The sequence below is a fragment of the Sus scrofa genome, chromosome 7 (assembly GCF_054392235.1).
Source record: "Sus scrofa isolate SSC_HxYL_T2T_F1_AM1 chromosome 7, Sscrofa_HxYL_maternal_Yorkshire_Landrace_v2.0, whole genome shotgun sequence".
NCBI lineage: Eukaryota > Metazoa > Chordata > Mammalia > Artiodactyla > Suidae > Sus > Sus scrofa.
This window is the reverse complement of record NC_139389.1, coordinates 99669095-99685376: the sequence shown is the minus strand read 5'-3', so window position 1 is coordinate 99685376 and position 16282 is coordinate 99669095. Positions and strand designations below refer to the sequence as shown.

Sequence of the window (16282 nt, the reverse complement as noted above, 5' to 3'; positions counted from 1 at the left end):
GGACCCCTAGCCTGGGGATCTCCATATGCCATGGAAGCGGCCCTAGAAAAGGCAAAAAGACAAAAAAAAAAAAAAAAATTGGCATGACTCCTTCTGAAACTTTCTAGAGTATAGCCAATCACATACAAGGTCCTCCCGCACCAATGCACATACATACACATGAATACATGCCTTAAAATTTTTTTCTTGGTAACAAATGGGGATAATGCTATATATACAAGTCTTTGGAACTTGTTTCTGTCACTCACCGGTATAGCATGGACCTCTTTCCATGATACCATGTACAGATTTTCCTCATTCTTTTAAATAGCTGGATAAAGTATTTTATAGATCATAATGTAGAAGTGAAATTGTTGGGAGTTCCTGTTGTGGCTCAGTGGTTAACGAATCCAACTAGGAACCATGAGGTTGTGGGTTTGATCCCTGGCCTCGCTCGGTGGGTTAAGGATCCAGCATTGCCGTGAGCTGCTGTGTAGGTTGCAGACGAGGCTCAGATCCTGCATTGCTGTGGCTGTGGTGTAGGCCAGTGGCTACAGCTCCGATTAGATCCCTAGCCTGGGAACCTCCATATGCCGCAGGTGCAGCCCTAAAAAGAGAAAACACACACACACACACACACACACACACACACACACAAAAGTGAAATTGCCAGGATATAGAACATCTGCATATTACAGTTTCAAAAAGACTGCACTGATTTACAGTCCTATCTCATTGTTTTAAAACTAGAAGCCTTTGTTTTCTTAATAAATATTAATAATAAATATTCTGACAAGATTTTTGCTGCTTCCTTTCTAGCTCCAAATGGAAATTCTACTCTAGCATGCTTTCCTTAACCATACCTTGAAAGCAGGATGGAGGTGAGCATGGCAGACTCTTTTTTTCACAACATTAATAACTACCTGTCCTAGGTTGGATTCCCCCAGAAAAACACAATGAGACAAAGGTTTGAGAGTCAGTAGTTTACCTGGAAGTGACCATAGGAAGCAGCAGTAGGGGAGTGGGAGATGAGACGGAAAAGGGGGGTTAATAAGTTCACTATCACTGTGGACAAATGTAGTTTAGTCCCGTGGGGGACTCTGGGAGACACTGTGAAAACTCAGAGTCATCCTGACAGGGGGACGCTGGGATATTCATCTACCAACAACTCTGGCACATCCCTGATTGGAGGCTGCTTCTGGGGCACTGACTCCCTAGTGCCCCAGCTTTCCCCGTGGTCAGACTGAGGGTGCCCCTGCCATGGAATAAAGCAGAGATTCTCACGTGTTTGACATGCACAGCCTTCACTGAATGCGAGAGGATTTGAGAGCACTGCCAATAGCACAGGGTACCCTGCTATTGTGCCGTGGAGAGCACCTTCCCCACACAGCCACATGGAGACAACACTACTGTCAAGTTTGTCTCTTGGGAAACAACATCAAGAAGCTCATCCAGGAGTTCCTGTGGTGGCGCAGAGGAAATGAATCCGACTAGGAACCATGAGGTTGCGGGTTAGATCCCTGGCCTCGCTCAGTGGGTTAAGGAACCAGCATTGCCATGAGCTGTGGTGTAGGTCACAGACTCTGCTTGGATCCCAAGTTGCAGTGGCTGTGGTGTAAGCTGGCAGCTACAACTCCAATTTGACCCCTAGCCTGGGAACCTCCATATGCCTCGGTGTGGCCCTTAAAAAAAAAAAAAGCAGCAGCAGCAGCAGCTCATTCAGAGCCACATACCTAGTACTTGTTGGGGCTGCCAAACATAATTCATGGAGAGAACTGATCTTTGGTAAATGAGTATAGCCTTTAACTAATACACACACAGTGCAGTCCCAATGAGACTGACAACATGCTTTCCGTGTTCCTTGCCCAGACTTTATTTGGGGCTCCTGTGACTTCAGGCTTCCTCTCTTTGGTCTCAGTCTTTGAAACTGAGTCCAGAGAGGATGGGTTTGCATAGATCCGGACCTTTCTCCAAAAATCAGATTTGTCATCTTTTATCAGATAGAATTACTTCAGAAATAAAGGATAAAAGATCTAAAATGTCTCACGAGCATTACATACCTCATAAATGTTGTAAAGGAACAGATACGCTGCATCTCAGTATCTTGTAGCAAAAGCAAAGCAACAACTGAGAGGAGAGAAGATGAACAATTGAAAGGGGGGTCAGAGGTGCCGTGCAGGTTGCTACTGGATAAGCATGATGAAACAGTCACTCACATTTAGCATCGTGGAGTGTGACGTTGCCCTGCTGACTTTGTCTCTCTAAGCCTTTTGGTGACTTATCATCTCTGAAAGCAAACCTTTTATCTGTCAACCTGTTTAGGAATATAACAGACTCTAGTCATGCTTTGAAAGGTTTTATTTGTATTTAATCTACCCCTAGGCACAGGAGGTGTTTACTATAAACTAAGGAGAACATGGGTTTCATTTAACGTAGGGTCATTCTGGAATACATTTTATTAAACATTATAATTACTGTGCTAAGGGTAGGAGGACTGCACACTGCCTGATCCAAAATGTAAATACCAATTTCATCCAAAATAGATCACTTAAATCATCTATTTATGGCATAGCTATCATATTCAGATTTTTTTTAAAAAGTGTAAGAAGCTGAAAATTTGCTAATAGCAAAATTATCACAGGGATACATCACTAGGATGACTGTAACTCCCACCATAATTGTGAAATAGTCCATGTGTTTTGCTTAATGGGTATTTGCATTTCAACCTAGGATGATGGGAATATCTTCTTAGAGACTGTAGAGGCTTAAGCCATTCTGCTGAGAGGTGCTATCAGCAGCACTGATAAATTAAGCTACCTGTCTGAAGCTGGACCATCAGTTTCAGCAAAGTGAACTGCTTTGCCTCTCCTTCCTCTTTCCTTGAATTCTACTGCAGGTGTAAAACTGTAATAGAAATGAGAAAAATTAGGAACTTAACCTTTTCCTAGGGGAAAACTAACCACAGCATGACCACAGCTCATGGAACCTCAGGAGCGGCACAAATAGTGAATGGAGTCCTGGAGAGAATTTGAGACACAGCAGTACAGAATCCATGTATTTACATGTGGAGCAATTATCTAGAAAAACATTTGGAAAAAACTAAAATTTCAGACTTTATACTCAGCCTCCACAAATCACTAGCCTCCAGAATACCACCCCAACATAAAGCATTCCCATCTGAAGATGCTGCAGCGACTTCATAAGAAACAGAAAGCTGTGATCGGTTTGAAAGGATTCTTTAAAAATTTATACCCAAAGTGCTTTTAAGCATGATCTCCAATCCTCAGAGCAACTCTATGTGGGAGATATTATTATCATTATAACAACTTTTACATATGAGAGAGCTTGATGCTTAGAAAGAGATTAAGTAACTTGACCAAGATCGCTTAGCAAGTACCAAAATCAGGGCTGGCCCAAGTTCTCTAGCCACAGTGCCATGTCACTGCTGTGGACTCTCCCGGAAGTCTTGACTATCTCTAGGAAGGTTTCAGGACCTCCTACCTAACTTGCAGTTTCTTAAACTCTGTGGTTTTTGTACTAGCATTACTGAGCAGCAATGAGACCACAATCAAGCAACAATGGACCACAATCGAGCAACAAATAAATGCACACCAAGGCCCTTACTCTGGGTCAGGCATTGTTCAAACACTGACAATAAATGGTGTCTGGTCAGAGTCAATGGACAGGCTTAGGAGCATCCATAACTCTTACTAGGAAAACAAAGAAAAGCATTTTAAAGACGAGCAGAATGTGGTTCCTGCCTTATAGAGAGTGCATTTTCTAGAAGAACTGTGGGGTCTACCAAACACATTGGTTGGTGGCCACCTGTGGATTATGACTTATTTTTCAGCCTGAAACAATTCCTTGTTGATAACATGACCTGGAAGCTTAATCTCTGTCCACAGTTACATGTCTCTCTGTTAAGTGTAGATATACTAATAAAAGCACTTTTCCCCAAACTTTAGTCATTCTCTAATCATGTATATACACTCTTATCATCTCCTTGTCAACACAACAGCTTCGAAGCAACTTCTTTTAAAATTTTTACTGGATTGGTTACCCACCAAGTCATTATTTTAGAGAAATACCTCCCCATGGGAGTAGTAAAGTTAATCAGTTTAATACTTGCTTCTTCCAGGAGTTTTTTTTGCCAATATCCTGGCAATATTCCGGTTGTAGATGAGGTTAGACTCTAAAAGCATGTGCATGATGTCACCTTAAGGGAATGATTTTTTGTATTTTTTTTCTTTTTTCAGACCATTGGTGCCAAATTGATTTGTGGATGATTTCTAAACTTTTCATTCGTTTTTGTCATCTTCTTGTCACTGGTCTCCAAGGATTGGGTATTTAGGGGGAGGATGTGCTGACATACTGAGGGGGCAGCAGGAAAAAAGAAATAAAAGGATACCAAATGGTGATGGTCATGACCTTCAAAGAGAGGTGGAGATCAGAGGGGGCAGAGAGGTGGCGTGGTGAAGAGAACTCTCTTCCACATCTGTGTACTTCTGTATTATTTGAGTTTATTAAAAAAAACAAAAAAGGAGAATTATTGATTACCTGCATACCTAAAAAAATTGATATATAGGAAGAAATAGAATGTGTCCAATATATTCCAGTGACAGGTCATTTAGATAACTTTTAACAAAATGCTCAATTCCCTCAAACATTCAGACATTTTTCAAACAGGTCTTTGAAGTCCATTGTGCTTGCTGGATGTCTAAAGTGCAGATTAGTACCTCCTTCCTTAAGATAACAATCCTAGGGAGTTCCCTTGTAGTGCAGTGGGTTAAGGATCTGCCTTGTCGATACTGTGGCTCAGGTCACTGCTGAGGCTTGGGTTCAATCCTTGAACCAGGAACTTCCATATTCATGTGTATGTGTGTGTGTGTGTGTGTGTATGTGTGTGGACACAAGGTTGTTTTCAGTTTTTCCTCGGTGTTTTGGTCACTTACAAACCTTTGGCTGGCTGTTAACTTTCCTATCAGCCTAAAGAAGTCTCAGGTCACCAGCCCTTCCCAGGGTTTCTCTTCTCTAGAAGATGAGAGAAGAAACACCCAATCTCAGTTAATGTTGAATGGAATTGCTGTCCTCCTACCCTTGTTTCAGCCCTATCCCTATAATTCGAGGCTTCTTGTCCTATTAGTTTGCCTGAGATGATGTGAGATGAGAGAGCTTTAAAGTAAGGAATTTGAAAAGATACACTTGGGATCTCATAGATCAGGTCTATGAACTAAGTAAAATGAACTCAGAATTATAAAATCATAAAAAATCATGGGGTTAAAGGACATCTAAAAAATCATCTAATACATGGCTGTCATTTTACTGATGGAGAATGAAGGCTCAGAGAAGCTGACCATGTCTCAGTGTTTGAAATAAGTGCCTGCCCTTAGCCAACAGTCTGGCATTTGCTGCTAACCCTCTGGTCCTTCTCTGACCTCTGGACATGCCATCCCACTTGCCTGAGTAGCTTTTCACCTGACCAAAGCCATTCTCCAGTTGAGATGGTGAAATGAAATTCTCTTTATGAGTGTCTGGCCACAGCTCTAAAAGCAGCCTATGCTCATAATGCATTCGGAATCACTAAGAAGCATTACCAGCAAAAATTGAAAATTGTTCTTTGAATTGAATCTCTGATTGGCTCCCAAAGCACAATCTGAGCTAGTGCTGTACCATCTTCCAGTCTCCACCCTCTCCTCAATCTGGCAACCTTCAGAATCACAGACCACATTGTGTTGATGTGCTTTCCTAATATTACAGCACAAATATGTTGTTTCCCTTTGCCCTGAAATAAGTGAGAAAAAGCAGTCACATTTTCTCTTTGAACTCATAACTAAAATGCAGGGGGCTGGACCACTCTTGGCTTCCACACAAGTTAGAGCTCTTTGGAGGCTACTAGAATCCTTTCTTAGACTACGGTGAAAAATTAGATCTGAGGCTACTAGAGGTGTAGTTTCCTTGGCTGTATGTCCTCAGGGGAGTCGATGACCTTGGCAAAGACTCAGGCTGCTGGTTGTCTCCCAGCTAGGATGTAGGGGGCCCTTGAAAGGTGAAGGGTCAGGACTACAGACACTGTCAGAGAGAAGCATGTCTTGGGGGCCAGCCCACATGTGACATGTGAATAAAGGTTCTTTCACAAATAACAAAGAAATGGGCATGCATGCTGATGAATTATGCAACATTGCATTTATTCCTCACAAGGTATTATTGTTTCATTTTCTAGATAAGGGAGCTGATTATAATCAAATGATTACAGTTGACAAATTATAATCACCAAGTGGCAGAACTAGGATTTGAAACCAGGTGTCCTGTCAAACCACTTTCCACTGCCTCTTCCTTAAGAAATAATGACCATCCTTTCCTTCCCGTTACTGGGTCATTTCTTGCATGAAGGTGATGGGTGTTCTGTTTTCTTTCTTTCTTTCTCATTCTTCCTTTTCTTTCTTTCCTCCTTCTTTCCTCTCTCTCCCTTTCTTTCTTTCTTTTCTTTTTCTTTCCTTCTTTCTTTTCTTTTTCAGCTGCCCTGCAGCATATGGAGTTCCTGCCAGGAATCAGATCCAAGCTGCAGTTGATAACCAGCCACAGCTGCAGCAATGCAGGATCCTTTATCTCACTGTATTGGGCCAGGATCCAACATGCATCCTAGTGCTGCACAGATGCCACCAATCCCCTTCTGCCACAGTGGGAACTCCATCCTGTTATATTCTGATAGTCATCCTCCTAAGGGTATAATCTGCAAAGATCAAACTCTGCCTGTGAATAGGGAGCTAGTTCTTCTCTGAAGGAGGTAAGGTTCCCAGTATCATTCATCCAGGAAAGATGCCAGGACCTGCAAGGTGGTGGGGAGGAAAGGGATCATCTTCTCTTGACCTGAATTTGAGGGAACCTGGGAACTCCTGCTGGCTAGTGAGTGTAAAAGGTGGCCTTCCCCATGTGGAGAGAGACTAAAACCCCAGAAGAAATTTCCAGGGTCTTAAACTGACAGCATAGACCCTGAACACCCTTAAGATCAAACTGTTACTTTGCAGAACAGATTATCTGGATACATGACACTCCAAATTCCCTCTCCCAGCCCACGTCTCTGACTGCTATTTCTTAGTCTCCTTTAGAAGCCCCTTTTCCCTGGGCATGTTCTCTGAACGAGGGCCTTTTCAGGGTTCCATCCGATTACTCTGCTCACTTCCTCTGGGTAATTTCAACTACTCCACTAACATCTATAACTCACAAATTGATATTTAAAGTTCAGGTCTTTCTCTAGACTTATAAGCTGACACACTGCCTACTGGACATCTCTGCTTGGACATCCTACAGACACCTCCAACTCAGTATATCTAAAACTGAACTCACTCCCCTTTTAACGAGTATTCCCTACTCCTATTTCCCCATTTTGTCAAATGGGTACCACCATCCTCCAGGTGACCAAGCCAGGAAAAAACGGTGTCATTCTTGATTCCTCCACACCCTTAGCTCTCACGGCCCACTAACCACTTTTGTTGTTGTTGTTTGCTTTTTAGGGCCACACTCGGGGCATATGGAAGTTCCCAGGCTAGGGATCGAATTGGAGTTGCAGCTGCCGGCCTATGCACAGCCACAGCAATGTGGGATCCAAGCCATGTCTGAGACCTACACCACAGCTCACGGCAATGCCGGATCCTTAACCCACTGAGTGAGGCCAGGAATTGAACCTGTGTCTTCATAGATACTAGTTGGGTTCACTACCTCTGAGCCACAACGGGAACTCCTTAATTCCTTAAATATCTTGAATGTGACTGCTTCCCTTTCTTTCCATTGCCACCATCTTAATTTTAGCCACCATAACCTGTCAACTGAATTTTTTTTTTTTTTTTTTTGAGGGCTGCACCTGCAGCATATGGAGGTTCCCAGGCTAGGGGGTCAAATTGGAGCTGTAGCCACTCGCCTACACCACAGCCACTACAACTTGGGATCCGAGCAGAGTCTGTGACCTACACCACAGGTCATGGCAATGCCGGATCCTTAACCCACTGAGTGAGGCCAGTGATCAAACCTGCATCCTCATGGATGCTAGTCAGATTTTTTTCCACTGAGCCACGATGGAAACTCCTGTTAACCAAATTTCTGCAATTGCCTTTTTTTTTTTTTTTTGCCATTTCTTGGGCCGCTTCCAAGGCATATGGAGGTTCCCAGGCTAGGGGTCTAATCAGAGCTATAGCCGCTGGCCTACGCAGAGCCACAGCAAAGCGGGATCCAAGCCATGTCTGCAACCTACACCACAGCTCACGGCAACGCCGGACCCTTAGCCCACTGCGCAAGGGCAAGGATCAAACCTGCAACCTCATGGTTCCTAGTCGGATTCGTTAACCACTGAGCCACGACGGGAACTCCTGCAATTGCTTTTTAACTGATCTCCCTGCCTCCTGGCTTATCCTCCTCCAAGCTATTTTCCACGTAGCAGCCAGAGTCATTTTTCTAAGATGTGGTTCTAATCACAATTTACTTCCCCATTTAAAAGCTTCTGGTGCCTTCCCCGCCCACTGACCGCCATACCCTCTGAATAAAGTTCAAATTCCTCAGCACCGTATGCAAGCTCTTTCACAATGCTGCCCTGGTTTAAAACTTCTACTTCATCTCTTAACACTGGCCTGGAGCTCTCCTGAACTCCTTGCAGCCTCGAACACATCTGAGCCTCTGCACACACTGTTTCTTCTGTCTAGAATGCACTCTCCTCCTTCCCCAGCAGATCTCCCTTCACCTTGCCAACTCCTCCTCCTCCTCAGGTCTTGGATGTCACCTCCCCTGGGAAGCCCTCCCTGTTTCCCCTGTCCCCTTGGTTCAGGAAATAACCCCATTTGGGTACTGGGTCAGTGCACTTGAGTGAATGCTGCTTCCCTCAGCTCGGTGTGGCGGTGGTGGCAGTTACTGATGAGTGAGCCCCAGAGGGAACAGTAACCTCAGGGGAAAGAGTGAAGGTCAGTGGCCCTGCTACCAAAAGATTCTCTTCTCAATAGAAGCCTGGAAGGGTCTGGTTTATTTTCAGTAAGGAGAACAGCATATGGGGGAGGGGGGTGTCTTAGGACCAATTCCCTATGGATCTCTAGGGAAGACTACACCTCAAATTCTCCACAACTAGTTCTCATTTGGCTCAGCGGGTTAAGGATCTGGTGTTGTCACTGCAGTGGTATAGGTTCAATCCCTGGCCTGGGAATTTCCACGTGCCATCGGCACAGCCAAAAAAAAAAAAAAAAAAACCTGCACATCTGAAAGTGTTAACTTGTTACCCCCTCCATAAACATACTTGCTCTACCAGCTCCCTTATCTCAATGGACAATATCATCACCTACTCAGGGATCCAGACCTTCTTGCCTCCTCGATTTGTCTCAGAGCCAGTCTTATCAGCTGCTTCCTCCTGCACACAAGGCCCTACTTACCTCCAAGTTGTCTCTAGAATGACTCTGTGTTCTCTTGCAAGTCTCCCTCTCCCTCTTGGACTGCTGCATAATTGTCTCTCCTCCCTAGTTCTAATCTTGCTCCTCCACGTGACCAGGGGAGAGGGCTTTCTAGAGCACAGATGCAATCCCATCACGTATACTCATAAAGATAGATTTATGAAGCAATACCAAACAGAACTGAGTATGAGAGCAGAGACTGAACAGGCCTCCTGCCTCTGCAACTCCCATCCTTACTGCTGTTTCCTGTCTACCTCCTCTGCCTCGCCCCGTCTCATCACCATAAATTGGGGTGACATTAAGTGTCTGCAGAATTGCCTCTGAAAAAAAGAGCATGTTTCCACTTATGAGTCCTCTCTGACTTCAAACCTACATTTTTTAAAAAATGATTTTTATTTTTTCTATTATAGTTGGTTTACAGTGTTGTGGATATTTTCTACTGTACAGCAAAATGACCCAGTCACACACACACACACATATATACACATTCTTTTTCTCACATTATCCTCCATCATGCTCCATCACAAGTGACTAGATAGAGTTCCCCATGCTATACAGCAGGATGTCAATTGTTTATCCATTCCAAGGCAATAGTTTGCATCTATTAACCCCAGATTTCCAGTCCATCCCACTCCATCCCCCCCTCCCACTTCCCCTTGGCAACCACAAGTCTGTTCTCCAAGTCCATGAGTTTCTTTTCTGTGGAAAGGTTCATTTGTGCCATATATTAGATTACAGATATAAATGATATCAAAGACGTGAATAAACATTTCTCCAAAGAAGATATAGAGATGGCCAACAAGCACATGAAAACATGCTCAACATCACTGATTATTAGAGAAATGCAAATCACAACTATTATGAGATACTACCTCACACCAGTCAGAATGGCCATCATTAATAAGTTCACAAATAACAAATGCTAGAGAGGATGTGGAGAAAAGGGAACCCTCCTGCACTGTTGGTGGGAATGTAAATTGGTATAACCACTATGGAAAACAGTATGGAGGTACCTCAGAAAACTAAATACAGAACTACCATATGACCCAGCAGTCCCACTCTTGGGCATATATCTGGACAAAACTTTCCTTGAAAGAGACACATGCACCCATATGTTCATCGCAGCACTATTCACAATAGCCAAGACATGGAAACAACCTAAATGTCCATCGGCAGATGACTGGATTAAGAAGATGTGATATAAATACACAATGGAATACTACTCAGCCATAAAAAAGAACAAATTAGTGTCATTTGCAGCAATATGGATGGAACTAGAGATTCTCATATTAAGTGAAGTAAGTCAGAAAGAGAAAGACAAACCTACATTTTCATTTGTGATGGAACTAATTAGACTTTAAAATGGAATCAGTACCTATATTTCCAACAAACCCAAACACCAACTCTGGCCTAAAACTTACAAAGATCCGCTTCCCTCTTCCTTAGCATTGCCCCTAGCAGCTAGACTCCCAAGGTAACCGTGATACTCAGGTTTGCCCCGCTTGAGTAGCTTAAGCACAAACAGCTCCAACACGAAAGGGTTCCCCCATCTTTTCTTCATGGTACTCCTTTCCCCATCTTTCCCAACTGTCCGCAGTGTGTGTACTTCACACAGTTTGGAGTTTGGGTTTTTAAAATTTTTTTTTAACCTTTTAAATTGAGGTATATTTTACATGCAGTAAAGTTCATAAATCTTAAGTGGAAAGTTTTATGATTTTTTTTCTATGTATATACCCATGTAACCACCATCCAGATCAATATATAGTTCATCATCTCCAGCACCTGAGATTCTTTTGTATCTTTCCCCATCAAGGCCAGTTGATAACCCCCCAAAAGGTAACCATTTTCCTGACCTCTATCATCACAGTTCTTTTTTGTCTGTTATTTTAAACTTTTATATAAATGGAACCATACAATATTTTCATTTTTGTGTCTGGCCTTTTTTATTCAACATTATGTCATAATGTCATACAATCTACCTTTTTTTTTTTTTTTTCTACTACGCCCACAGCAGGGATAAAGCCCACCCCACAGCAGTGACCTGAGCCACAGGAATGACAATGCCTAATCCTTAATCCACTGAGCCACCAGGAACTCCCAATCTACCTTTTTTCTTTTTCTTTTTAGTGCCACACCCACAGCATATGGCGATTCCCAGGCTAGGGGTCAAATCAGAGCTATAGCTGCCAGCCTACGCCACAACCACAGCAACGAGGGATCTGAGCAGCGTCTGTGACCTACACTACAGCTCACAGCAATGCCAGATCCCTAATCCACTGGGCGAGGCCAGGGATCGAACCCACAACCTCTTGGTTCCTAGTTGGATTCATTTCCACTGCACCACAATGGGAACTCCCCAACCTACCTTTTAAAGCATACTATCCTGAATACATTCTCCAATATTAGTGAAAATCAATCAAGACATTTTAAAGAATAATTTGGTAACAAAAGAAACTTTAGAAATATGAATGCTTTATGAATAAGAAAGTGTGAAGAGTTGTCTGTAAATTCGTTAGTAGGCTCATGTGGGAAATAGTGCCACTTGGGGTGGGTTATTATTAGATGAATGATGAAAACTAGTTTGAAAAATATTACAAACTACATTTACAAAAAAAAAGATCAGTAAGTAAAAAGATCATCATAAGAAGAGAGAACTGAAATCGGCCTTTAAATATATAAAGATTGAGACAAGAAAAAGCTGGCAGTGAAAATTTATACCCACATTTTCTTGTGCTTCAACATGTGCCTTAACACTTGTGATTCATCATCTTGTCTAACCCCAAAGCTATCTTGCTGTCTTTCTGTCTATCTCACACTCACTGAGCTGTGGTATTTTAGGAGCTATTGATCAGTATCGTCTGTGACATATCTGAGAACAAACCTGAAATCACAGCTTTGGAAATGATGCATTACCCAAATACTGAAATAAATATTCTATAAAACATAAACTTATGATTTTGACTCTACTATCATGTTTAGCCTCTAAATCATTTAATTCTTTGATAGTAAATATTTAATTACATTTATAATGTAAATTACATCTGCACAGCCAACTCCTTTCCTGACCTCCAGCCCCATTTGTCAAACAGTCTAAGAGACGTGTGAACACGTGGTAGCAACTTCAGACACATCAGCAGTTTTGCCTCTTTTATTCTAGCAGGGGTGAAGGGCAATCCCAGCCACCCAATCACCCAAGCCAGATACCTGGGAGTCAACCTAAGCATTTATTTTCCAAACTCCCTTCACAGCCACACACCATATCCTATCAATTCTATCCAAACATCATCTCAATTTCATCTCTTCAGTATTTCTTAGTCCTGTACCCTCCTCTCCAGTCCTCCCACATGGACTTAGCTCTGACTCTTACTGTTTCTTACCTGGATAACTATCTGAAATCCTTCTACAATTATCCTTCTAATGGGCCCCATGTCGCTAATCTTCCTCTGCTTGAATCTAGGTGGTTTATGGAACACGTTCAATAAACATTTGACGAGTATCTACTCCATGAAGTTCTGTAGGTGGCTCCAGGGACATGAAGTTCCTGCTTTTGAGGACATACAGTCTAGCAGAGGGAGACAGTGTGTCAAGTGGAAAAGACTTTGGCATCATACAAATCTTGGTTCAAAATGTCACTTCCGCTGTATGACTTTGGTTCAATTGCTTAATTTCCCTGAGCCTTGTTCTTTCACCTATGAAATGGAGACATTCACACTTTCCTTGGCTGTTGTAAGAATCAGAAAAAATATGTAATTGTGGGGGGCATTATAGGTTCACAACAGATGGTAGCTAGTATTGTTAAAGATACACTTAATAGAGTCAGTATTTTCTCAGTGGAGAATTAAAATTAGTTTTTCTAGGGAGTTCCCTGGTGGCCTAGTGGTTAAGGATCTGGCATCACTGCTGTGGCTTGTGTTCAATCCCTAGCCCAGGAACTTCCGCATACTGAGGGTGAGGCCAAAAAAAAAAAAAAAAAAGTATTTCTTAATCTAATAATTTTACAGCAGATGTGGTATGGTCTCATTAATAAAAAACTCTATTTCTATAACTCAAAAAGGCAATTTTATAAAGCAGTTAAGAATATGGACTCTGAGCCAAATAGACCTAGATTTAAATCATCTTAGTCACCTCTGAGCTGTGTGATTTGGCCAATCGCTTAAATTTTCTTCAACTGCTAATGCTTTGACACCAGTTTCATCATCTGTAAAAGCAGATTAACAAGCAGCTGTTTCAAACTTCTCGGAAGCTGATTAGCCCAGAGTCTGGTATATAGGAAGCAAGCTGACAAATGTCATCAGAAAGTGATACCTGGAAAACTGCTCATCAAAATGGCTATCTCTAGATGGTGGGATTTCAGCAGGTATTTTATCCTTGGAGTTCCTGTTGTGGCTCAGTGGTTAACGAATCCCACTAGGAACCATGAGGTTGAGGTTCGATCCCTGGCATTGCTCAGTGCGTTAAGGTTCGGAAGTTGCTGTGAGCTGTGGTGTAGGTCAAAGACGAGGCTCAGATCTGGCATTGCTGTGGCTGTGGTGTAGGCCACAGCAATGCCAGACCCCTAGCCTGGGAACCTCCACATGCCACGGGAGCCGCCCTAGAAAGGCAAAAAGACCGAAAAAAAAAAAAAAAAGTAAATGTATTCTATTCTTTATACTCCTCTATATTGCTTGAATTTTACCCCCAGCAGATGTAATTTTCATAATAGCTATAATAAAGTTTTGTTAAAATTTACCTTCTGAATTCAAGAGTTCTGGTTTCATCTTTCCAGTACCACATCCCAAATCGTAATCCCAACTGCTGTAAAATGAAATGATTGCACCAAAATTAAAGGTTCAATTTACAATCCACGCCTCACAATGACTCCCACTACTTGCTCTTTAACTCTATCAATAAAAATGCAGAATATTAAACTGTTTTTAACTTGAAACCAGGATTTTATCCTTTTTGATTGTTTTTAGGTGTAGTTTCAGTAGAAAGGACATAAGGGAGGAAAGTTGGGGAGAAAGGGAGGAAGGGAAGGAAAAAAAAGAAAGGAGATTTCACTTAACCTGCGTTACCTCATGGCTCGTCATAGCAATTTACTGATTAATTAGGATTCAGACCATAATAAACCGGTGCCCAAGGCAGCCTCAACCTTTCAGAGGAGGTAGCTCTAACCCTATCCCCGCCCTTCGCAGGCCAAGTACAAGTTTACCCTTTCCTAGTCCTAGTAGCTACCAGCACACATACTTTCCTCTCCAGGGATCCCGCCGAGAGAGAGCAGAACAGCTTCCTCCGCGGGAGAGCTATTTCTTTTGCAACCAACCAAGTAGAGCTGGTGAAGCGAAACTTTCCTAAACGAAGATATCTGCGTGGGAATTCAGTTCTGACCGTTTGCTAAACACACCTCCATCGTTCGCTTTTTGTAGACGGCTGTGCCCAGGTCTTCTCGAGGGCGGCTCGCCCAGGGCTAGGGCGGCCCTGCTGGGGAGGGCGGAGGGCCAGACCCAAGGGATGGGGACGTCGCGGCCGGGTCACGGAGCGCGGTCCGGCGCTGTGGACCAGCGTGGGCCGCGGGATGGGGGCGGGCCAGGCCGCACTAACTTCCGGCGGGGTGGCCTGCACATCCAACCGCCACCTCCTCGAATAGAACTCCAGCACTTGATACGTGGTCTCCCGCTGGCCGCCCTGGAGCGTCGCGGAGGCAACGGACCTCGGGCGCCAGGAAACCGCGGACGGGGGCGGGACCCTGCTTTCTTCGCTGCCGACCGCTGGGGCTGCGTCGCTCCCTCCCCTGCTGACCACCTTTTCCGCGGTGCCTCTCTGGCGTCTCATAGCAAAACTGCCGAGAGGTTCTTTCTCTATGGGGTCAGTTCTTCGTGCCTTCCCCTCGTGAGGCAAACCACTGTTTTGCGTTTTTAATTTGAATAACCAGATTTAGTTCCCTAGGGAAGATCCCTTTGTTCACAACTTTAATAGCACTAAAGTAAGCTCAAATACAGATTGGGAGCAGGTTGATTTAGGGATGGGGGTGGGGCGTGAGAGCATGAAGCCTGGAAGTAAGATCTTCCAAAACTTAGTTCTGTTGCAGAACTAGATGTGGAACCTGGGACAAACACCAGCCTTGCTTCTGATGATATGCAAATGGGGGTTATGAGGATTTTTAAGGAGTAATGTGTGTAAAGCACCACCCTTAATAAGCAAAGAACTTCGTGGCTCAAAGAACTGCTTTGTCAGTGGGTATTCAAATGATATTTCTACATTTACACTTTTCAAATCATGTGTCATAATTTCTTCTTGCAACTGGGTTGATACGCAGTTTGATATTTTTTGCTTTCCAGCACTGACGTAAGCAATGCAGGATGACATTACATGACTGGGAATACCTAATATATTCTACTTTTGTTTTTATTCCTACAGCATTAGGGATAAATTAGCATTAAAGAGGAGTTCCCATCGTGGCGCAGTGGTTAACGAATCTGACTAGGAACCAGGAGGTTGCAGGTTTGATCCCTGGCCTTGCTCAGTGGGTTAAAGGTCCAGTGTTGCCGTGAGCTGTGGTGTAGCTCGCAGACATGGTTGGGATCTGATGATGCTGTGACTGTGGTTTTGCCTAATTAAGAGAATTTTCTCAAGGTCATAAAACTAAAGGCATATGATATAGAACTAAGTTGCTGGTCTCAAATTTTAGGCCCAAGATATTAACTAGGAGTTCCCTGGCGGCACGGCGGGTTAAGGATCTGGCATTGTCACTGCTGTGGTGTGGGTTCAATCACTGACCAAAAAAAATTATATATTAACTGGATACAATGCATGCTTATAAAAAGTCATAATGAACAGATTTTCAGAGTGTTACAGTTCCTTTAAAAATTGACATGTAAGAAGACAGCAACATATTTCAATTA

At 43.1% G+C, this 16282-nt stretch overlaps 1 protein-coding gene across 21 annotated transcripts in view; it reads right to left on the bottom strand.

The window, feature by feature from the left end:
* The window catches only part of PPP1R36 (protein phosphatase 1 regulatory subunit 36), a 55613-nt gene extending 40380 nt beyond the window's left edge, over positions 1-15233 (bottom strand). For 7 of the 21 annotated variants that reach the window (XR_014810968.1, XR_014810965.1, XR_014810967.1 and 4 more), the window contains exons 1-5: positions 14785-14935; positions 14131-14195; positions 2797-2883; positions 2196-2293; positions 2040-2106 (exon numbers count right to left, since the gene is read on the bottom strand). Coding sequence is in view for 7 of the 21 variants with exons in the window: in XM_021099928.2 (XP_020955587.1) it covers positions 2040-2106; positions 2196-2293; positions 2797-2883; positions 14131-14195; positions 14785-14790 (323 nt within the window). In the remaining 14 variants the exon portion in view is untranslated. Of the gene's footprint in view, positions 1-2039; positions 2107-2195; positions 2294-2796; positions 2884-14130; positions 14196-14627 lie in introns of all 21 variants that reach the window. The other 14 variants (XR_014810961.1, XR_014810959.1, XR_014810958.1 and 11 more) reach the window with 5 other exon arrangements.
* Between the last annotated feature and the right edge of the window lie 1049 nt (positions 15234-16282).